This window comes from Oncorhynchus mykiss, chromosome 16 (assembly GCF_013265735.2).
Source record: "Oncorhynchus mykiss isolate Arlee chromosome 16, USDA_OmykA_1.1, whole genome shotgun sequence".
NCBI classification, from domain to species: Eukaryota; Metazoa; Chordata; class Actinopteri; order Salmoniformes; family Salmonidae; genus Oncorhynchus; species Oncorhynchus mykiss.
In genome coordinates this window covers 25835854-25859390 of record NC_048580.1, presented here as the reverse complement: position 1 = coordinate 25859390, position 23537 = coordinate 25835854, and the positions used below count along the sequence as shown (strand labels likewise).

Genomic DNA, 23537 nt, shown 5'->3' with positions numbered 1-23537 from the left:
GCTCTGCGGCAGACCGTCAGAGCAGTTTCTCAAGCAGCTGAAAGAGGCAGCCAGTGGATCTGGATCAAACGGAAGGACCCTTGCTGGGCTATTACTTCATGACCCCCCCCACCTGAGAACCCAATTCAGATCCCTCCAACTTGAGGAGGGCATATGAGGTATGCGGTCAGCTGTAGGGCTGGCTCAGGGAAGAGGACGCTCCTGCCTTGCATAGTCCCATGGGACATCTTAATTGGGCATGGGACACAAGCTAAGGCTTGATCACCCTTTAGCTGGCCACCTTTGATGAGGGTGTTTAGTGATTCAAGGCCGAAACACCCACTGATTCGAAGGCACACTACTGAGGATATGTCCCAAAATTGACATCTTAACCCAGTCTAAGAAATAAACCTCCCATGCCACTCTGTCCACATCACGGCAAATCTCATGTGAGTGCATTCCATCTATTGGCACAATGGACAGTTTTTAACATCTCGTCCCGTGTTTTATGATTCTTTGGCCTGAATGACAAGCGTCACGTCTGGAGGAAACCTGGCACCATCCCTACAATGAAGCATGGTGCTGGCAGCATCATGCTGTGAGGATGTTTTTTAGAGGCAGGGACTGGGAGACTAGTCAGGATCGAGGGAAATATAATTGAACATCTGATCTGCAGAGAAGAATGGGAGAAACTCCCCAAATACAGGTGTGCCAAGTTTGTTGCGTCATACCCAAGAAGGCTCAAGGTTGAAGTCGCTGCCAAAGGTGCTTCAACAAAGTACTGAGTAAAGGGTGTGAATACTTATGTAAATGTCATAATTGTTTTTTTTGTTTTTTTTTATAAATTGTCAAAAATGTATAAAAACCTTTTTGTCATTATGGGGTATTGTGTGTAGATTCATGAGGAAACAAACAATTTAAGAAATTGTATAATAAAGCTGTAATGTAACAAAATGTGGGAAAAAAGTCAAGGGGTCTGAATACTTTAAGAATGCACTGTAACCTGAAAGTAAATGAAACAAGGTTGTGTGTGGAATTTATAAAGGAATGAATATTAACACATTCCTGACAGCTATAATATTAGTGGCTGGTCTCAGAATGAAACTGAAGACAATCAGTAGAACTGGTCAAATTCCAAAAGGGTAGAGGGGAAGGTACGCGTTGACATGACCCAGTGGTAGACACCTGCAGCCAGATAACACTGCAGCTGATTATACACACACACCATGCATGCACCAAGGTTATTATAGTTTGTGTTTTCACATTATTTTTATTGCTATTAGTTTTAAGATTTTTATTTGGAATTCAGTTTATTTTCAGAACCACTTTACACATGTTTTATTTATTTTAAGTTTTATATCATATTATATTATTTAGTTTCAGTTTCTGTGTTAAGGACTGAATGTAGCTTATGCGTGGGAGGCTAGGAACAATTTACGTGTTGTATAGTTTTTTGGGACGTCACTTCTTGCCAGCGATGAATAATGTGATGGGTCAGATAATAGGTTAGATTTAAAGAGACTCAGAACTGGGAAATGTTCTGCCTCCTGGAATTGTGTACATATCCTTGCGACATGGATGAAACATGAGGTGATCGTGGCGGATGAACGGCACGACAATAGGCCTCAGGATCTCATCACGGTATCTCTGTGCATTCAAATTGGAATCAAGAAAATGAAATTGTGTTTGTTGTCCGTAGCTTATGCCTGCCCATACCATAACCCCACCATGGGGCACGCTGTTCAAAACGTTGACGTAAGCAAACCACTCGCCCACACGACGCCATTCACGTGGTCTGCCATCTGCCCCGTACAGTTGATACTGGGATTCCTCCGTGAAGAGCACACTTCTCCAGCGTGCCCGTGGCTATCAGAGGTGAGCATTTGGCAACTGAAGTCGTTTATGACGCATAGCTACAGTCAGGTCTAGACCCTAGTGAGGACGACGAGCACGGAGATAAGCTTCCCCGAGATGGTTTCTGACAGTTTGTGCAGAAACCCTTCGGTTGTGCAAACCCACAGTTTCATCAGCTGTACGGATGGCTGGTCTCAGACTATCCCACAGGTGAAGAAGCCAGATGTCGAAGTCCTGGGCTTGAGTGGTTACACGTGGTCTGCGGTTGAGATATCTGTGGCATTGTGTTGTGTGACAAAACTGCACATTTTAGAGTGGTTTTTTTTTGTCCCCAGCACAAGTTGTGCCTGTGTAATGATCATTATTTTTTATCAGCTTCTTGATATGCCACACCTGTCAGGTGGACCTTGGCAAAAGAGAAATGCTCACTAACAGGGATGTAAACAAATGTGTCAAATTATTTATTTCTACTTTTAAACTCGGACAAAACAGAGAGGCTTGTTCTAGGTCTCAAGAAACAAAGAGATATTCTGTTGAATCTGACAATCAATCTTAATGGTTGTACAGTCGTCTCAAATAAAACTGTGAAGGACCTCGGCGTTACTCTGGACCCTGATCTCTCTTTTGAAGAACATATCAAGACCATTTCAAGGACAGCTTTTTTCCATCTACGTAACATTGCAAAAATCAGAAACTTTGTCCAAAAATGATGCAGAAAAATGAATCCATGCTTTTGTTACTTCTAGGTTAGACTACTGCAATGCTCTACTTTCCGGCTACCCGGATAAAGCGCTAAATAAACTTCAGTTAGTGCTAAATACGGCTGCTAGAATCCTGACTAGAACCAAACAATTTGATCATATTACTCCAGTGCTAGCCTCCCTACACTGGCTTCCTGTCAAGGCAAGGGCTGACTTCAAGGTTTTACTGCTAACCTACAAAGCATTACATGGGCTTGCGCCTACCTATCTCTCTGATTTGGTCCTGCCGTACATACCTACACGTACGCTACGGTCACAAGAAGCAGGCCTCCTAATTGTCCCTAGAATTTCTAAGCGTACAGCTGGAGGCAGGGCTTTCTCCTATAGAGCTCTATTTTTATGGAAAGGTCTGCCTACCCATGTGAGAGACGCAAACTCGGTCTCAACCTTTAAGCCTTTACTGAAGACTCATCTCTTCAGTGGGTCATATGATTGAGTGTAGTCTGGCCCAGGAGTGTGAAGGTGAACGGAAAGGCTCTGGAGCAACGAACCGCCCTTGCCGTCTTTGCCTGGCCGGTTCCCCTCTTTCCACTGGGATTTTCTGCCTCTAACCCTATTACAGGGGCTGAGTCACTGGCTTACTACTAGGGCTCTTTCATACCATCCTTAGGAGGGGTGCGTCACTTGAGTGGGTTGAGTCACTGATGTGATCGTCCTGTCTTGGTTGGCGCCCCCCCTTGGGTTGTGCCGTGGCGGAGATCTTTGTGGGCTATACTCGGCCTTGTCTCAGGATGGTAAGTTGGTGGTTGAAGATATCCCTCTAGTGGTGTGGGGGCTGTGCTTTGGCAAAGTTATATCCTTCCTGTTTGGCCCTGTCCGGGGGTGTCATCGGATGAGGCCACAGTGTCTCCTGACCCCTCCTTTCTCAGCCTCCAGTATTTATGCTGCAGTAGTTTATGTGTCGGGGGGCTAGGGTCAGATTATTATATCTGGAGTACTTCTCCTGTCCTATCCCATCCGGTGTCCTGTGTGAATTTAAGTATGCTCTCTCTAATTCTCTCTTTCTTTCTTTCTCTCTCTCTCGGAGGACCTGAGCCCTAGGACCATGCCTCAGGACTACCTGACATGATGACTCCTTGCTGTTCCCAGTCCACCTGGCCGTGCTGCTGCTCCAGTTTGAACTGTTCTGCCTGTGATTATTATTATTTGACCATGCTGGTCATTTATGAACATTTCAACATCTTGGCCATGTTCTGTTATAATCTCCACCCGGCACAGCCAGAAGAGGACTGGCCTGGTTCCTCTCTAGGTTTCTTCCTAGGTTTTGGCCTTTCTAGGGAGTGCTTCTACACCTGCATTGCTTGCTGTTTGGGGTTTTAGGCTGGGTTTCTGTACAGCACTTTGAGATATCAGCTGATGTACGAATGGCTATATAAATAAATTTGATTTGGGAAATCGCATGAGCATTCAATATTTTGAGGAGCGAGGGGAATGTGACGGAATTTAAAATGATAAATTAAAGACAGCACAATAAACGTTGGGATTGTAGCTACATTGTACATCTACAGTGATTTGACCGGTGGCTGAAAGACTAAATGAGTTGACTATGTCATGCTTTGTTAGTGTATATTTCTCAGTAGATAATTACACGGCACTCGCTGTATTTGTCGGCTTTTGGCATACGCGGTCCAAATTTCAAGCCATGTTTGTAGCTACCGAGGCAAATACAATGAAGATGAATGACGGCTGCCATTTGGTCAGAATGCTGATGAATTGTTCAGGAATCACTTTGGAAATGATATATATATATATATATATATATATATATATATATAGGGAATGTATTATTTTTAAGGAATCATGTCTTTTTTGTGTGAAATGTATGTATTTATTTTATAACTGTAGTTACTTTCGAAAAAAAAAAAATGAAACACACCCGAAACTAAAAAAATTAGAATCTTGGCCTTACATGATCTTGAATTGATTCTGAATGGTCAAAAAATGACTATATAAATGATAAGGGAATAAGGTCAACTACAGCCCAATAAAAATGGTAAAAAGGTTTATTTGGCTACATCTACACTTGCAGCCCAATTCTGATTATGGGCAAAAGAGCTGATGTGATTGGAAAAAGCATCAGTATTGGGCTGCTTGAGTAAATGCTGCCATAGGGACTAGAAGTCGACCGATTATGATTTTTCAACACCGATACCGATTATTGGAGGACCAAAAAAGCCGATACCGATTAATCGGACGATTTTTTAAATAATGACAATTACAACAATACTGAATGAACACTTATTGTAACTTAATATAATACATCAATAAAATCAATTTAGCCTCAAGTAAATAATGAAACGTTCAATTTGGTTTAAATAATGCAAAAACAAAGTGTTGGAGAAGAAAGTAAAAGTGCAATATGTGCTATGTAAGAAAGCTAACGTTTCAGTTCCTTGCTCAGAACATGAGAACATATGAAAGCTGGTGGTTCCTTTTGACATGAGTCTTCAATATTCCCTGGTAAGAAGTTTTAGGTTGTAGTTATTATAGGACTTTTTCCCTCTATACCATTTGTATTTCATTAACCTTTGACTATTGGATCTTATAGGCACTTTAGTATTGCAGTATAGCTTCCGTCCCTCTCCTCGCTTCTCCCTGGGCTCAAACCAACAACAGCCACCATAGAAGCAGCGTTATCCATGCAGAGCAAGGGGAACAACTACTAGAAGGCTCAGAGCAAGTGACTTTTGAAACGCATTGACCGCGCGCTAACAAGCTAGCCATTTCACTTCGGTTACACCAGCCTCATCTCGGGAGTTGATAGGCTTGAAGTCATAAACAGCGCAATGCTTGACACACAATAAAGAGCTGCTGGCAAAATGCACGAAAGTGCTGTTTGAATGAATATTTACGCGCCTGCTTCTGCCTACCACCGCTCAGTTAGGTACTTAAGATACTTGTATGCTCAGTCAGACTATATGCAACACAGGACACGCTAGATAATATCTAGTAATATCATCAACCATGTGTAGTTAACTAGTGATTATGATTGATTGTTTTTTATAAGATAAGTTTAATGCTAGCTAGCAACTTACCTTGGCTTACTGCATTCGCGTAACAGGCAGGCTCCTTGTGGAGTGCAACGAGAGAGAGGCAGGTCGTTATTGCGCTGGACTAGTTAACTATAAGGTTGCAAGATTGGATCCCCCGAGCTGACAAGGTGAAAATCTGTCGTTCTGCCCCTGGACAAGGCAGTTAACCCACCGTTCCTAGGCCGTCATTGAAAATAAGAATGTGTTCTTCACTGACTTGCCTAGTTAAATAAAGGTATAAAAAAATCTAAAAATCGGCAAATCGGCGCCCAAAAATACCGATTTCCGATTGTTATGAAAACTTGAAATCGGCCCTAATTAATCGGCCATTCCGATTAATAGGTCGACCTCTAATAGGGACCCACGTTGTAGCCCACATGGGTTTGTCCATGTCTGGCCCAAAAGGTTAACCCAACTAGGTCCCAGTTAAGAAGTCCATTTAGTCTGGATATGAAATGTTGCACTAGATCAGTAGCCTAAATACTTTGTTTTATTTCCACAGCTACCTATGAACAAACCCGGGTCTAACTTTTAAAAAAGCAGAGGAAACTTCTGATCTGCAGACAGACTCCGACACGGCTGAAGAAGAGTCAGGACCTGACAGGGGTAAAACGGTGACAACTTCATTGCTGACATGCACATTTTTGGGATTGTATAAAGTGTGAGGAAACCAATGTGCACATTGGTAATTTTATTTAACTATACCTGTATTCAGAGTTCCTGCATTGTATTTGATCTGAGCATGTGCTATAAATAAACATTAATTTATTTAACAAAGAACTGCTTTTGTCATCTCTTAAGAAAGCTTCCTCGGGCAACAACATCTGTGTCGTGCATGGAGACAGTTTCGTCCCAGGTGGACAGCACAATTGAATAATATATATATATATATATATTTTTTAAATGGTACAGCCTACTTATTGCCCATACAGGTCACAATTCACATCCATTTGGGTAAACACCTGGGACCCATGTAGGTAAGTGTGATAGGCCATTTTCTAGGTCCCTGTTGGGTTTACCTAATGGGGCCCATATGGAAATGTTGGCTGCAACATGGGGACCAACAGTTTACATGTTTATTTTTTTTGTTCAGTCTGTGTGTATGTATGTACAGTTGAAGTCGGAAGTTTACATACACTTAGGTTGGAGTCAATGAAACTCGTTTTTTAACTCCACAAAATGTCTTGTTAACAAACTATAGTTTTGGCAAGTCGGTTAGGACATCTACTTTATGCATGAAAGTCATTTTTCTCACAATTGTTTACAGATTATTTCACTGTATCACAATTCCAGTGGGTCAGAAGTTTACATACACTAAGTTGACTGTGCCTTTAAACAGCTTGGAAAATTCCAGAAAATGATGTCATGGCTTTAGAAGCTTCTGATAGGCTGATTGACATCATTTGAGTCAATTGGAGGTGTACCTGTGGATGTATTTCAAGGCCTACCTTCAAACTCGGTGCCTCTTTGCTTGACATCATGGGAAAATCAAAAGAACTAAGCCAAGACCTCAGATAAAAAATATTGTAGACCTCCACAAGTCTGGTTCATCCTTGGGAGCAATTTCTGAAGGTACCACGTTCATCTGTACAAACAATAGTATGCAAGAATAAACACCATGTGACCACACAGCCACCCTACCGCTCACAAAGGAGACGCGTTCTGTCTTGTAGAGATGAACGTACTGTGATGTGAAAAGTGCAAATCAATCCCAGAACAACAGCAAGGGACCTTGTGAAGATACTGGAGGAAACAGGTACAAAAGTATCTATATCCACAGTAAAACGAGTTCTATATTGACATAACATGAAAGGCCGCTCAGCAAGGAAGAAGCCACTGCTCCAAAACCGCCATAAAAAAAGCCAGACTACGGTTTGTAACTGCACATGGGGACAAAGATCGTACTTTTTGGAGAAATATCCTCTGGTCTGATGAAACAAAAATAGAACTGTTTGGCCATAATGACCATCGTTATGTTTGGAGGAAAAAGGGAGAAGCTTGCAAGCCGAAGAACACCATCCCAACCCTGAAGCACGGGGGTGGCAGCATCATGTTTTGGGGTGCTTTGCTGCAGGATAGACTGCAGGATAGATTGGTGCACTTCACAAAATAGATGGCCTCATGAGGAAGAAAATTATGCGGCTATATTGAACCAACATCTCAAGACATCAGTCTTGAGTTAAAGCTTGGTTGCAAATGGGTCTTCCAAATGGACAATAACCCCAAGCATACTTCCAAAGTTGTGGCAAAATGGCTTAGGGACAACAAAGTCAAGGTATTGGAGATGCCATTGCAAAGCCCTGACCTCAATCCTATAGAAAATCTGTGGGCAGAACTGAAAAAGCATGTGAGAGCAAGGAGGCCTACAAACCTGACTCAGTTACACCAGCTCTGTCAGGAAGAATGGGCCACAATTCACCCAAATTATTGTGGGAAGCTTGTGGAAGGCTACCCAAAACATTTGACCCAAGCTAAACAATTTAAAGGCAATGCTACCAAATACTAATTGAGTGTATGTAAAATTCTGACCCACCTGGAATGTGATGAAAGAAATAAAAGCTGAAATAAATAATTCTCTACTATTATTCTGACATTTCACATTCATAAAATAAAGTGGTGATCCTAACTGACCTAAGACAAGGAATTTTTACTTGGATTAAATGCAAAAATGCAAAAACTGAGTTAAATGCATTTGGCTAAGGTGTATGTAAACTTCCGACTTCAACTGTATGTATGTATATATGTATTAGAGGCCGACTGATTAATCGAAATGGCCAATTAATTAGGGCCGAAAGTTTTCGTAATTTAAAAAAAAATACCTTTATTTAACTAGGCACGTCAGTTAAGAACACATTCTTATTTTCAATGGCGGCCTAGCAACAGTGGGTTAACTGCCTCGTTCAGGGGCAGAACAACAGATTTTCACCTTACAGTTAATTAGTCCAACGCTCTAACCACCTGCCTCTCCTTGCACTCCACGAGGAGACTGCCTGTTACGCGAATGCAGTAGAAGCCAAGGTAAGTTGCTAGCTAGCATTAAACTTATCTTATAAAAACAATTAATCATAATCACTAGTTATAACTACACATGGTTGATGATATTACTCGTTTTTCTCGCATGTCCTGCGTTGCATATAATCGATGCAACGCTGGGGGATGATTTAACAAAAGCGCATTTGCGAAAAAAGCACAATCGTTGGACGACTGTACCTAACCATAAACACCAATGCCTTTCTTAAAATCAATTCACAGAAGTTTATATTTTTAAACCTGCATATTTAGCTAAAAGAAATCCAGGTTAGCAGGCAATATTAACCAGGTGAAATTGTGTCATTTCTCTTGCGTTCATTGTACGCAGAGTCAGGGTATATGCAACAGTTTGGGCAGCCTGGCTCATTGAGAAAACAAATTTGCCAGAATTGTACTTAATTATGACATAACATTGAAGGTTGTGCAATGTAACAAGAATATTTAGACTTAGGGATGCCACCTGTTAGATAAAATACCGAACGGTTCCGTATTTCACTGAAATAACCGCTTTGTTTTCGAAATGATAGTTTCCGGATTCGACCATATTAATGACCAACGGCTCGTATTTCTGTGTGTTATGTTATAATTAAGTCTATGATTTGATAGAACAGTCTGACTGAGTGGTGGTAGGCAGCAGCAGGCTCGTAAGCATTCATTCTAACAACACTTTTGTGCGTTTTGCCAGCAGCTCTTTGCAAGCACAGCGCTGTTTATGACTTCAAGCCTATCAGCCTAATGGCTGGTGTAACCGATGTGAAATGGCTAGCTAGTTAGCGGGTGTGCGCTAATAGCGTTTCAAACGTCACTCGCTCTGAGACTTGGAGTAGTTATTCCCCTTGCTCTGCAAGGGCCGCGGCTTTTATGGAGCGATGTGTAACGCTGCTTCGAGTGTGGCTGTTGTCAATGTGTTCCTGGTTCAAGCCCAGGTAGGGGTGAGGAGAGGGACGGAAGCTATACTGTTACGCTGGCAATACTAGTGCCTATAAGAACATAGTCAAAGGTATATGAAATACAAATGGTAGAGAGAGAAATAGTCCTATAAATACTATATTAACTACAACCTAAAACCTCTTACCTTGGAATATTGAATTCTCATGTTAAAAGGAACCACCAGCTTTCATATGTTCTCATGTTCTGAGCAAGGAACTGAAACGGTAGCTTTTTTTACATGGCACATATTGTACTTTTACTTCTCCAACACTTTGTTTTTGCATTATTTAAACCACATTGAACATGTTTCATTACATATTTGAGGCTAAATGTATTTTTATTGATGTATTATATTAAGTTAAAATAAGTGTTCAGTATTGTTGTAATTGTCATTATTACAAATACATCTAAAAAAAAAAAAATGGCATTTTATCGTCCGATTAAATCGGTATCGGCTCTTTTGGTCCTCCAATAATCGGTATCGGCTCTTTTGGTCCTCCAATAATCGGTATCGGCTCTTTTGGTCCTCCAATAAATCGGTATCGGTTTTGGCGTTGAAAAATCATAATCGGTCGACCTCTAATATGTATACACACACCTCTTTATCTATGGTTCTGAACTATTCTCAAAGACGAACACACACCACCACCACACTAGTGTGTCTTCCTGTATGTGGTGCAGGGCCTACAGCCTCAGAGCTCAATACAATATATTATAAAAGATAACCAACTCCCGCATAACCAAATGCACATACGTAAAGTAGATGAGTATGAGCACCCACAGACACACACAAAGTGTTTGCATCTATATACATGTTAGGTACCATTATCTGCATCTATATATCTGTTAGGGACCATTATCTGCTACCACTACAATAGTCTGTGAAACTGGCCTGATGAATGCTGAGTTGCACTGATCAAAAAGCCCTTTGAAATGCTATGCAAGTTCGTCTGGAACTCTGGTTATAAAACAGGGTCCGGATGCACCAGTTGGGTGTAAAAAACGTGGTCTTAAATGCAAGGTCGGGCGCAGCTACGTCAGAATTTACACCTGTTGCACCAACCAAAAATAAGACTAGTTGTAGCTAAGTCCGCCGTAAGCAATGCGCATTCATGAGATTCGGTGCTTCATAATGATGGTTGCTAGGTTATTACCATCTTTACGTCAGCTCTAAACTTTGCGAGGTATGACCCATCACTCCGCAAAGCCCACCACTATGCGTGCATGTTTTCTTAACCACAACTGGATGGATCAATCAATAATTATTGTGGGAATGAATACCACTGAATGACGAAAATATTGGAATAAAGGACACTAATGCCATTGAAGGCATTTGTCATATTGTCGCTTACTGAAACTCCCAAAGCCATCAAACCGTTTTAAAGCAATAGCCGTGTGGGATAAAACTATAATTTCAGCACCGTTATGATTGGGACATCATTATCACGATGCTTTGAGACAATTGTGATTTTTGTTTTCACATAATCTCCGTTTGGATATTTGGTTACAATTAGACTGGGAAAGTGTTAGCCAAATTGAGTTGAGTGTTAATGGTGTTAATAATCTTTAGTCTAGTTTGCTCGTCTAACAGTGTTATCAGAACATTTTGAAAGACTGTTATGTAGCCTACGATAACCTAGTATAACAGGCGGATTACTTTGCTTTTCACTCGCGTAGTAGCCAAGGCTATATCCCGACTATATCCGAAAAAGGCAAATAAGTGGAGGTGGCAGCTCATCTAGTAGTTTGCTAATATCTAATTAGACACATGTAGCATGCAATAATGTAGCATAAATCAAGTGTATTATTTTGCTAAAAGCCCACGGAGGTCGTGAAATATGAACACAAGACTCGCATCCTTTTGAAAATATAGATTGCTATTATTTTCTGTGCTTGTCATGAAATAACATAGTCCCAATTTAACACCCTACGCCTGCTCCCTACTAGGCGCATGATCTGTCCCAGGCGTAGCTCATAGAAGGGCTTACACCCAGGTGGTGCCACAGGTATCATTTGTAGGTCCGGTTTAGGGCACATTTTATGTCGGACGTAGAGTTTACTAACCACTTACAACTGGCACCAGGTGCACTAGCCTGGCCACACAGACAGGCCACAGTAGCCATGCTGATGGGTAGCAGACTGTTGTAGCTATGGTAATGAGAGCATGGCTGTACTTGGTGCACTATCCACTTGGGATGTGGGTGATTTGGGTTGATGTTGAACTTTGCTGGGAGGAGTGAGGAGTTGAAGTGACCGGTTCAAGTACCTGCCACCCACAAAAAAAATACACAAAGGAAAACGCACACAACACAGAAACGTACACCACCACCGTGTGATACAACTTATCTGACAGGCTGACTGTGATGTGTATTTATCTGTGCTGACTCACTACACTAGCAGACTAGTGACATGTTGCTCCCACGCACCAGGAAACACTTAAATAATAACTGTGTGTGTGTGCTCATGTTTATGTTTTGAGTCCATAATCCAGTGTATAATCATTCAAATTTGTAGACAATCCCATGACCTTATAAATATAATACAATGATATCTCCTCGACGCCGCCTACCTGCCTGCCGCCACCATCTCCTTGCTTGTGATTGGCTGGGTGTGCGCTCGGCTGTTGTTGTTGGCATGGCGACCACTCCCCTCTGTTGTCAGGGGGGACGACTCTTCAGTCTTCTCCAGCCCCTGGTGGAAAAGGGATTCATGAGTATTTCCCACATTAGACAGCGTCCCCGGGGGTTTCAGGGTGAGGTTTCCCATAGATAAAGGTCTAGGATAAGCTTCCCCTCCCCTAATTTGAACCTCAACCATTAGTAAGGGAAAATGCGAATCTGACCCAAATCAGCGTCTAGGGGCAGCTTCACCCTACTCCAACCCTGGGGAGGCGACATTGTGGTTTTACTGTCCCCAAAGTTCCTCTGTCCAGTGTCTGTGTTCTTTTGCCCATCTTAATCTTTTATTGGCTAGTCTGAGATATGGCTTTTTTCACAACTCTGCCACACACAGGGGCACCATTCACAAACTCGATGAGGAGAAAGAGATTGACGAGGAGGGAGGAGAGTTGTGTCTCTCGAGAGTAGTGTTTCTCAGCCAGCCAGTGCTGGACTGGAGCCCTCAATATAAATAAACAAATAGAACACCCAGGGAACAGGACAACAAGTGAGTCCAGACCTACAGCAGAGCAGATGTCGATGAGAACCATACCGTCTAAGGTGTACAATGTATACGTCTATCTTTTTGGTGCCTGGGTTGCATTAATTAGGCACCAAATAAATAAAAACAAATGGAAGAACAGAGGGGGACAACCCAAAATTGAAAAATGTTACCATGGGCCCTTATGAATATGATCCTGAACACATCTCTTTTTCTATAGTTCTGAACTATTCTCAAAGATGTACACACCCCACCACAACACGTTTGTTTTCCTGTATGTGGTGCAGGGCCTACAGCCTCAGAGCTCAATTCAATGTATTATAAAAGATAACCAACTCCCGCATAAACAAAACGCACATTCATGGAGTACATGAGTATGAGCACCCACAGACACACACACACAGTGGGTGCATCTCTTTCTTGAAACACTGTCATTTGCTACCATCTGGGTCCACTTGGCCAATCCCTGGCACTCTCCTAAGAACAATTTTAGAACCACAACAGCACCGCTTCCTTATTTTAGGCCTATGACTACACAATCCCCTCATGGAAGGCCAACAGCCTGGGAAAAGTCAGTTAGTTACTCTGTTACTGTGCTTTTCTGTAATTTGGTTTAAAAATGTGTGAACGTGCACACAAAAAAAAGGGGCAGTACCGCGAAATATATTTTTTTATATACACTACCGTTCAAAAGTTTGTGGTCATGTAGAAATTTCCTTGATTCTTGAAAGTTTATCATTTTAAAAAGGCTAACTGATCATTAGAAAACTATTTTGCAATTATGTTGGCACAGCTTAAAACTGTTTCTAAGTGACCCCAAACTTTTGAATGGTAGTGTACATATGGCCTTGAGTATGCCTGAGTACACAGGCTTTCTTTTCCTTTCCAAATCTTGGCTAGGTTTGTACTCCAATCTCCAAGGGAGTGGAGGAGCCAAGTCTGACTCCAGGTGCGGGTCAGTCCGTATACTCTACAGGACAACTCAATTATAGAGGATATTTTGGAGTAATCAGCTTTGGGGGATATGGGACTAGGCCAGATGTATGGAGCAAGAAAGAGGAATTGAGATTGAGATTTGAGGATTGTTGGAATGGGGCCTAGGTAATACACACGCAACATAACTGCAAAATACTCATACTTGTGTACTGTAGCCATATTCATAATTGCAGCTGACAAACACCCATACAAGTATGCACAAATACATGGCTGTACACAAAGGCATATGTGCACATAAACACACAGGTACACACACACGCACAGAGTATACCTTAATCAAAGACACGTCGGCAGCCACGTTCATCTTGGCTCCGTCAGTCTTCCTGTCAGTTACTGTAAAAAAAAAAAACACACATTAGCACACGTGTATGTGATTTGATTTAAACATTGGTCAAAAATCACACATAAGCACAAATTCACAGGTTCACATCAGAATGTTATTCTTTCATTATTGTGGAGGATATGAGCGACCCATCAGTCACCTCAGGTCTTGGATTAGGTCTGTGTGTGTTTTGTTTCTAAAACAGCTGTTGCTGTAACGCTGTTTACAGGGTTGGTTGGTTGGTTGGTTGGTTGGTGTGAGGCCCACTTGCACACAGGCAAACTCGCACACAGAAGGACAGCTCATTCACGTGCGCACACATGCAGTCACACACACACAGAGCGAAAGAGAGAGACAAACACACCTACTTCCTCCCACCCACAGATACACGCACTAATCCTAGCATAGCTGGCCTGAACACTCTGTACTCTGTCTGGGAGGGAAAAGTACTGTACATTCACCACCTGCTCTGTAAAGTGATAAGGGCCTTTCCCAGGAGCAAAAAACGTCAGAAAAGGGCCTGGGAATTCTGAGGATATCCCATCAGTTTCAGTTTTACAGACATGTGCCTCTGAGATGGCAGTCATCCCAATACTTATGGAAATTCGCCTGATGTTGCAAGAATGTTCCCAGAACACATTTGATATGTTCTTCAAAAAGGTTCCCAGAATGTTTCATTAGGTTGTGGGAACAGTCTGGTCGGAACATTGCTGGACAAAACAAAATATATGTTCCTAAAACATAAAAACTGTCCAGAGAAATCCTGTTTTTGCTTTGGCATTATGGGGTACAATGTGTAGATGGATTAAATTGATGGGGGGGAAAAAAAACTTTTAAAATGAGACCGTAAAGTAACAAAATGTGGAAAAAGTCAAGGGGTCTGAACACTTTCCCGAATGCACGGTACATCCTGTCATATCCCGACAATGTTCCCACAGCCTAAAGAAATGTTTTAGGAACTTTTAAATAATATACATTGCATTCTGAAAGTATTCAGATCCCTTGACTGTTTCCACATTTTGTTAATTAGGTTACATCCTTATTCTAAAATGTATTAAATTGTTGTTGTTTTTTCAATTTACACACAATACCCCATAATGACAAAGCAAAAACATTTTTGGCAATGTATTAAAAATGTAAAACAGTTATGACATTTACATAAGTATTCAGACCCTTTACTCAGTACTTTGAAGCACCTTTGGCAGCGATTTTGTGGTGCTTTGAAGTACCTTTGGCAGCGATTAGAGCCTTGAGTCTTCTTGGGTTTGACGCTACAAACTTGGCACACCTGTATTTGGAAAGTTTCTCCCATTCTTCTCTGCAGATCCTCTCAAGCTCTGTCAGGTTTGACGGGGAGCATCGCTGCAAAGCTATTTTCAGGTATCTCCAGAGAAGTTTGATAGGGGTCAAGTCCGGGCTCTGGCTGGCCACTCAAGGACATTCAGAGACTTGTCCTGAAGCCTCTACCTCCTTGTCTTGGCTGTTTGCTTAGGGTTGATGTCTTGGTGGAAGATGAACCTTCACCCCAGTCTGAGGTCCTGAGTGCTCTGGAGCAGATTTTCATCAAGGATCTCTACTTTGCTCCATTCATCTTTCTCTCTATCCTGACTCGTCTCCCAGTCCCTGCCGTTGAAAAACATCCCGATTGCATGATACTGCCACCACAGGCTTTAACATAGAGATGGTGGCAAGTTTTCTCCAGACGTGACGCTTGGCATTCAGGCCAAAAAGTTCAATCTTGGTTTCATCAGACCAGAGAATCTTGTTTCTCATGGTCTGAGAGTCCTTTATGTACCTTTTGGCAAACTCCAAATGGGCTGTCATGTGCCTTTTACTGAGCAGTGGCCTCCGTCTGGCCCCTCTACCATAAATGCCTGATTGGTGGAGTGCTGCAGAGCTGGTTGTCCTTCTAGAGAATTCTCCCTTCTCCACAGAGGAACTCTGGAGCTGTCAGAGTGACTGTCGTGTTCTTTGTCACCTCCCTGACCAAGGCCCTTCTCCCCCGAATGCTCATTTTGGCCGGGCGGCCAGCTCAAGGAAGAGCATTGGAGGTTCCAAACTTTTCATTTAAGAATTATGAAGAAACAGCTCAAAGATATATCAATGGAAACAGGATGCACCTGAGCTCAATTTCAAGTCTCATAGCAAAGGGTCTGAATACTTATGTAAATAAGGCATCAGTCTTTTATTTTATTCTAAAAACCTGTTTTCGATTTGTCATTATGGGGTATTGTGTGTAGATTGATGAGGAAAGAACAAGGCTGTAATGTACCAAAACGTGGAAAGTCAAAAGGTCTGAATACTTTTGAAATGCACTGTATAACAATTTATTTTTAATAGTTTTGGGGGTTTTAAATATTGAACTTTTTTTCGGGTAACTTTGGAACTACTCAGAATGCACTACATCGACCGTCATTAAGAGAACCTACTCTGCTACAGAGTTCATATGCTAGCTTAATAGCTAGCACGAGCTGGCTAACTTTAGTCACTAGCCATGCTAGCATGTAATTACATTCCAGACCGAGTGTTGGTGGTGGTGAGCTACAATCCACCAATCACGAGGAAATGTGATGTAAACACGCTATCGTATTACCAATAAGCGTGTATTCCCCACACGTGAGGCATCTTGCATGTTCAACAGGCAGGCTCTTCGTGCCTTCTTGCCTCAGGCTCACAAAAGGAGAACATCCTCCCTGCCTGCTTTAATTGTTTAGTACCTCATTTTTTAAATAATTGTTTTGTCAACTTTGCGTCTCTGGTAGCTCTGAATTAGGCTACCAGAGATGTATTTTTATTACTTTTTCAACATTGGCTTAGTGTTAGATGACTGACATCGGACTCTGCTGTTGTGTGATCACTTCCACCTGCCTGAAGCTTTCCTCTGATCGCCGACTTGTTGACTGTCTCCCTAGTCTACTGTGCACTCTGCCGCTTCTGGAGTATTGCTCCTGGAATCTACTTTGGATTTCCCTCGCTATATAGATATCTGCCTCACTGACTCTCCCTCAGCCCGGTGAAACGCCCTATCCCTCTGAAGGGCCTCGCTCCCTGGCTCTCGCTTAGCAACTTCAGCCACTCTTGCCATAGGTTGGGCCCCAAGCATCAATGTGTAAGTCTCTGCTCTCTCTTCGCTTTTGATCTGCTGGTGTCGTTTAAATTGTGCTCTGTGGGTTCCTGCCTGTGCTAGTTTCGAGTTGTTAATCGTGTTGAGCTCTGGCTTGCAACTTATGCTGACCTTCGTGGTTGGCTAGCTAGGCTAGTTAGCTAGCTGGCTAGCTTAGATAAACTGCATATAATACTATTTAATAACTGGTTAGATGGCGTTTCAGATTACTTTAATGTGGCTCAATTCCCTATTAAATCTGTAAATTAGCTAGCTACTGTAGGTGTTGATGTCCACTGGCTGACTCATACAGTGCTAATGTTGTAGACTTCGAAATTCTGATCGGTTCTGATCAGCTTCATGAAATAATTCAAACAATTTAACGGAGGTATAACTTTGAATTGGGACTTTTGATGCGTATACAAATGTAAATCCATATGTTACATGTGGTTACGTTTTTGCTGCCTTCACTTTAATTGAAGCCATAAGGTCAGAACACAGCAGATACAAATGAGGTAATTAGAAATAACCTGATTAATTACAATTTTAAAAGCTTCTATTGTTTAGAATAGAAAATTGTAGCAAAACAGTTTAAACTGGGGAAATCAATTTCCCCTATGCTGGATGGTGGTGGTATCACCCAACACGCCCTTCCATTTCAGGATTATAGATCGTGCCAATTAGCAGCACACCGGCCACCATGCTGCAGACAGGGAACCAGAAAAAAGCTGCAAAAACTAAAATGGTAAAACATAGAAATAATTGTTAGATTTTAATGTTAGAAATATAAATCTAAGAAAGTGCACTCAACTTAGAATTAATATATGCAACAATTTTAAAAAATGTGTGTCTGATTTAAAAAAAAATGAAAACCATGCATTGGTCATGAAACGTTTGGTGCAAATGAATGTTAAAGTGCAAAGGAAAGGAATATTTAGCTGTGCGGCTACATGTGGCCGTAATCCAAAATCCACCAGAGTCGGCTGTTCAAAACTACTTCTGACACAATTCAGCAAAGACCCTTTACACACACACACACACACACACACACACACGAGACAAGGAAGTTGAGCTTCACTCTAGTTATGCTCAGTGGGGGTTTTGCGTTTTGACTTCAAGCCAGAAACCATTTTGGGAGTCAGAGTAGGAGTGCTGATCTAGGATCAATTTTGCCTTGATCATAATAAATAAGATATACAGACATGGGGAAACTGATCCCAGATCATCACTGCTACTCTTAAGATACTGTTTGACTCAAGTCCAGCCCTCATCACTTCATCCTAGACCTTTCGCAGAGATCAAAATAAACACAAAAGCCTGGAAAAGCCTTGGCAAAATGTCCACCTCTGAAGATTAGCAATTGTTCCGTAAGTGATTCCCATTCATCATGAAACAGCTTGTATCCCTCAGGGAAAGACAGGGAGCCAATTGGAAAGTGGGGGGTGGCTAGAGGGGCCAATGGATCCAGCAGCGCTGATGTGAATATTACCCAGCATCTCTTGGGACGCTCCAGAACTGAGCTCTGTGGTTGGAATTCACACATTAATTCAAAACGTCACCCGGTTCTTATTTTCAAGGGGTTAGACAACTTTGAAGTAAGTGAAATATACAGTACCAGTCAACAGTTTGGAGACAACTACTAATTCAAGGGTTTTTCTTTATTTGTACTATTTTATACATTGTAGAATAATAGTAAAGACAAAACTATGAAATAACACATATGGAATCATGTAGTAACCAAAAAAAAGTGTTAAAAGTGTTAAACAAATATTTGATTTGAGATTTTTCAAAGTAGCCACCCTTTGCCTTGACAGCTTTGCACACTCTTGGCATTCTCTCAACCAGCTTCATGAGGTAGTCACCTGGAATGTATTTCAATTACCAGGTGTGCCTTGTTAAAAGTTAATTTAATAGTTTTTTCTTAACGCATTTGAGCCAATCAGTTGTGTTGTGACAAGGTAGGGGTAGGAAACAGAAGATAGCCCTATTTGGTAAATTACCAAGTCCATATAATGGAAAGAACATCTCAAATAAGAAAAGAGAAACGACAGTCCATCATTACTTTCAAACATGAAGGTCAGTCAATTCGGCTCTCATGAGGACAGCCACAGGAAAGAAAGCTCTACCTCTAATGAACTAATGAACCTCTGCAGCAGTTACCAGCCTCAGAAACTGCAGCCCAAATAAATGCTTCAGAGTTCAAGTAACAGACACATCTCAACATCAACTGTTCAGAAGAGACTGCATGAATCAGGCCTTCATGGTCGAATTGCTGCAAAGAAACCACTACTAAAAGGACATCAATAAGAAGATACTTGCTTGGGCCAAGAAACACGAGCAATGGATATTAGACAGGTGGAAAACTGTCCTTTGGTCTGATGAGTCCAAATTCGAGATTTTTGGTTCCAGTGTCTTTGTGAGACACAGAGTAGGTGAACGGATGATCTCCGCATGTGTGGTTCCCACTGTGAAGCACAGAGAAGGTATGATGGTGTGGGGGTGCTTTGCTGGTGACACTGTCTGTGATTTATTTAGAATTCAAGGCACACTTAACCAGCATGGCTACCACAGCATTCTGTAGCGATACGCCATGCCATCTGGTTTGTGCCTAGTGGGACTATTATTTGTTTTTCAACAGGACAATGACCCAAAATACACCTCCAGGCTGTGTAAGGGCTATTTGACCAAGAAGGAGAGTGGTGGAGTGCTGCATCAGATGACCTGGCAGCCAACAAGCAGTCAACAAGTGCTCAGAATATGTGGGAACTCCTTCAAGCTTGTTGGAAATGCATTCCATCTGAAGCTGCTTGAGAGAATGCCAAGTGTGCAAAAATGGCATCAAGGCAAAGGGTGGCTACTTTGAAGAATCAAAAATATATTTTGTTTAACACTTTTGGTTACTACATGCGTGTTATTTCATAGTTTTGATGTCTTCACTATTATTCTACAATGTAGAAAAGAGTAAAAATAAAGAAAAACCCTTGAATGAGTAGGTGTGTCCAGACTTTGGACTGGCACTATATGTGCTGAGCCAGCATTCTTCGTAGTTCGACCAGCCTTTTCCATTTGAGAGAGTTAAACTCTGTCACACTTGCCAGTGGAACAGTTTCACGGATGGGGAACTCCATACTATCTATGACGGGACACCGAATCTGATCCCCCCACTCCTCTTCCTCCAATAGAAAACTCCAAAAGCAAAACAGAGGCTTTGCCAACTCTGCATATACACACTAAATTGACGAGCCCACAGAGCTTACCTTTCTCAGTCTCCTCTCTCCTTCTGAAACTTTTTGTATCATCAATTCGATGCCTCCTTTCTCCTCCCTTGTTTTCTTCTGCTTCTTCCTCGGTCTTTTGTATTTATTTCACTGCTTTGTATCACCAATGTTTAACTGAAGTGGGCGGTTGCGAGTCAGGAAGCGAAGAAGTGATCCATGGTCGAACTCCACAATTTTCCCTCTCTCAAGCTCTCCGTGTCGGAACAAGCACTGGGATTGCTGCAGCATTAAAGAGCTTTTTGCCACTTTCCCTTCAGGTCCTGAACATTTCCCCGTCTCACACGCACACTTGATTTATACACAGTAGCACTTAAGTCACCCACAATATCCCTCTGTTTCTCATTCACACACAAAGACAAACAGAATACTCTCTCCCTCTTACACACTCAGTCCCTCTCAAACGCGCACACACACACGGACGCAAGCACAAGCAACGCACACACGGCCTCACCCTGTGCCACCACTGCTGCTTTTGATGCTAAACATGAACCCCTGAGGTGGGATGGCCAGCTTTCAAACATTGCCTGAACTGAAAAGGCTCTGGGCCGAAAGAACCCCTTTTCATTCTGCCCCGAAGCACGACATTAGCCCTATCAATGCCCTCTTATCCCGACAGCTATAGTACCTGTGTATCTGTTTAATGTACTGTGCACTCTGTAGCCTCCTTCCTTTAACATTGAAATGTATAGAGAGTACAAAGGAGGTGGAAAGAAAAAAACTTTCTTCCTTGTACAATGGTGCCTTTGTGGCCTGTAAAAGCAGAGTTCTTACCTTCTGGCTCCTCGGTGTCCCCAGCTTCCAAAAGGCTGTTAAAAGAGAGAAAAAGAGCGAGAGAAGACAAATGAGGTCACACACTGAGATATGTGGCAAGGGGACAAACGATGACATGGTTTCACCTGCTAACACGCAGGCATGCCAGGGTTTCCATCAGCCAGTTTTTATTCCCCTTTTTGTGGAATAGTTTCATATCAATAATGTTTTTGTTTCTCAAAATCTAGAAGTTAAAATTCAACTAATGTGAGATAACCAGCCTCAAAATCGTCAGCGAATGGACTCTCCAAGGTGTTCAGTAGGGATGCTGGTCCATGTTGACTCCAATATTTCCCACAGTTGTGTCAAGTTGGCTGGATGTCCTTTGGGTGGTGGACCATTCTTGATAAACATGGGAAACTGTTGAGTGTGAAAAACTCGTTGCAGTTATTGACACAAGTTATTGACACAAACCAGTGCACCTGGCACCTACTACCATAGCCCTTTCCAAGGCACTTAAATCTCATCTTGCCCATTCACTCTCTGCATGGCACACATGCACAATCCATGTCTCAGAGCTTAAAAATCCTCCTTTCACCAGTCTCCTCCCCTTCATTTACACTTGATTGAAGTGACATCAGTAAGGGATCGTGGCTTTCGCCTGGATTCACCTGGTCAGTCTATGTCATGGAAAGAGCAGCAGGTGTTCTTAATGTTTTGTACACTCAGTGTATGTAAATGGTGAATAAAACAATGAATGTGCAAGAATTGGCGAGAGAGAGCTGAGCCTCAATCCTTGCCACACCCCCCTCCCCTTCTTGTCTCAACATTCTAAATTATACCCAAGACATTATCTTCACACATATTTAAGATGCTTTTCACTGACAGCTGCAACTCAAATCAGCTAGGCCTATTGCCACGCGCTGCCCAAATTGCAGCCTTCCCAAATAGACATAGGCCTATGAGCTTGTGATATGAAACAATACACAGCTATTTATTTTTAAAGAAGCTAATAAGTCATGCATTCTGGTGAAGTAGTTTGAATTACTTGACTCATTTCTGTACAGACAGGAGTAATTATTTAACTATGGCACCCAAATAATAAATGTACTTCCCTATTGGACCCATCACTTTTCAATTTCTCTCCTGTTCCATCTCAACTTTCTTGTCCAGATGCCAAAGGGGCAATCCTTGTCATATTAGCAACCCAGGTTTCTAGGTTTCTAACAGAGATGTTCATATCGGTCACATATGGAACCGCTTGCATGTGGACTGTTTAGAATGGTGCTTTCCCGCTAATTGCATTTTGGCAAATGTTTGAAAATGACGTTTTATTGGCTGCTTCATTAAATTAGTTGCATGTTCTGTTAAGATGAATTACCACAATCTAAATGTGATTTCAGTCATTCTGAGCACCGTGGGTGGATGCTGGGGCTGTCCCAGGCTAAAAAAAAAAATATTGGTCGACCAAAAGTTGCCAGAGATCGAGATAACTAGAAAAAAAGAAGAAAATAAAAAAAACGGAACCTGACCCAACTAGCCTCCTCCTGTGGGCTTTTGCAGATTCTGCCATTACTCTCCTGAAGTTTCCGGTAATAGGCTACACGAGGAATCGACAACATTTCTCATGTGGAATGCCAATTTATCTGATCATTTCTACCGATCTGCGTGCCAGTTACGGTTTTCATGTGCAAATTTTCATTTCATTTAAATGTTTAATAAGGTCTTTATCTCTCAAAATAATTACTAATAGTTGACTAATTGGGGTCAGCCCTAGTGAACGCCCTAATGGATTATGCACCCAATGCATATGGATCTAATAAATGGCTGGTAAATTGAAGTCTTACCAGTCACATTGTCTGGCACCATATTTTCCTAATTGAAACCCTGAGGCAGGTACAGGTACAGGCACACACAAAGGATCACACAAGGTCATAAAGACATTTTGATAACTTTCCCAAAATCACAAGGTTTTTCCAGCAATCCCGGTTGGAGGGCTCCCGCAATCATGAAGGAATAAGCATGGAAGGTAATCCTCCAACCGGAATTTTGCAAGCCTACATCCACGCGAGATCATAAATCAGAGAACTGTTAGAAGGCTACTTACCGTCGCCTCAATTTTCAATTCAACATTAATACACAGATGTTAGAAAGACTGCTCACATTGTGTATCCATGCACACCTACAGCCACATCACTACCCATAATAACAGCAAAGCTGAACCATTTGAAGACAGATGTTCATCTATAAGTAATGGCCTTTAAATATGGATGGAAAGCAGCTGATGTGGGGACGGATGATGATGTAACACAAGGAAGGAGCTGATTTTAACACAAAAAGAGC

The 23537-nt window shown here is 41.9% G+C and overlaps 1 protein-coding gene across 5 annotated transcripts in view; it reads right to left on the bottom strand.

Moving 5' to 3' along the window:
• The window catches only part of svild (supervillin d), a 111034-nt gene that overhangs the window by 47616 nt on the left and 39881 nt on the right, over positions 1-23537 (bottom strand). For 4 of the 5 annotated variants that reach the window (XM_036946614.1, XM_036946612.1, XM_021565408.2 and 1 more), the window contains 3 exons: positions 21216-21250; positions 14013-14074; positions 12156-12277 (listed from right to left, as the gene is read on the bottom strand). In XM_036946614.1, the coding sequence (XP_036802509.1) occupies positions 12156-12277; positions 14013-14074; positions 21216-21250 (219 nt within the window). Of the gene's footprint in view, positions 1-12155; positions 12278-14012; positions 14075-20423; positions 20551-21215; positions 21251-23537 lie in introns of those variants that run through there. The other variant, XM_021565413.2, reaches the window with a different exon arrangement.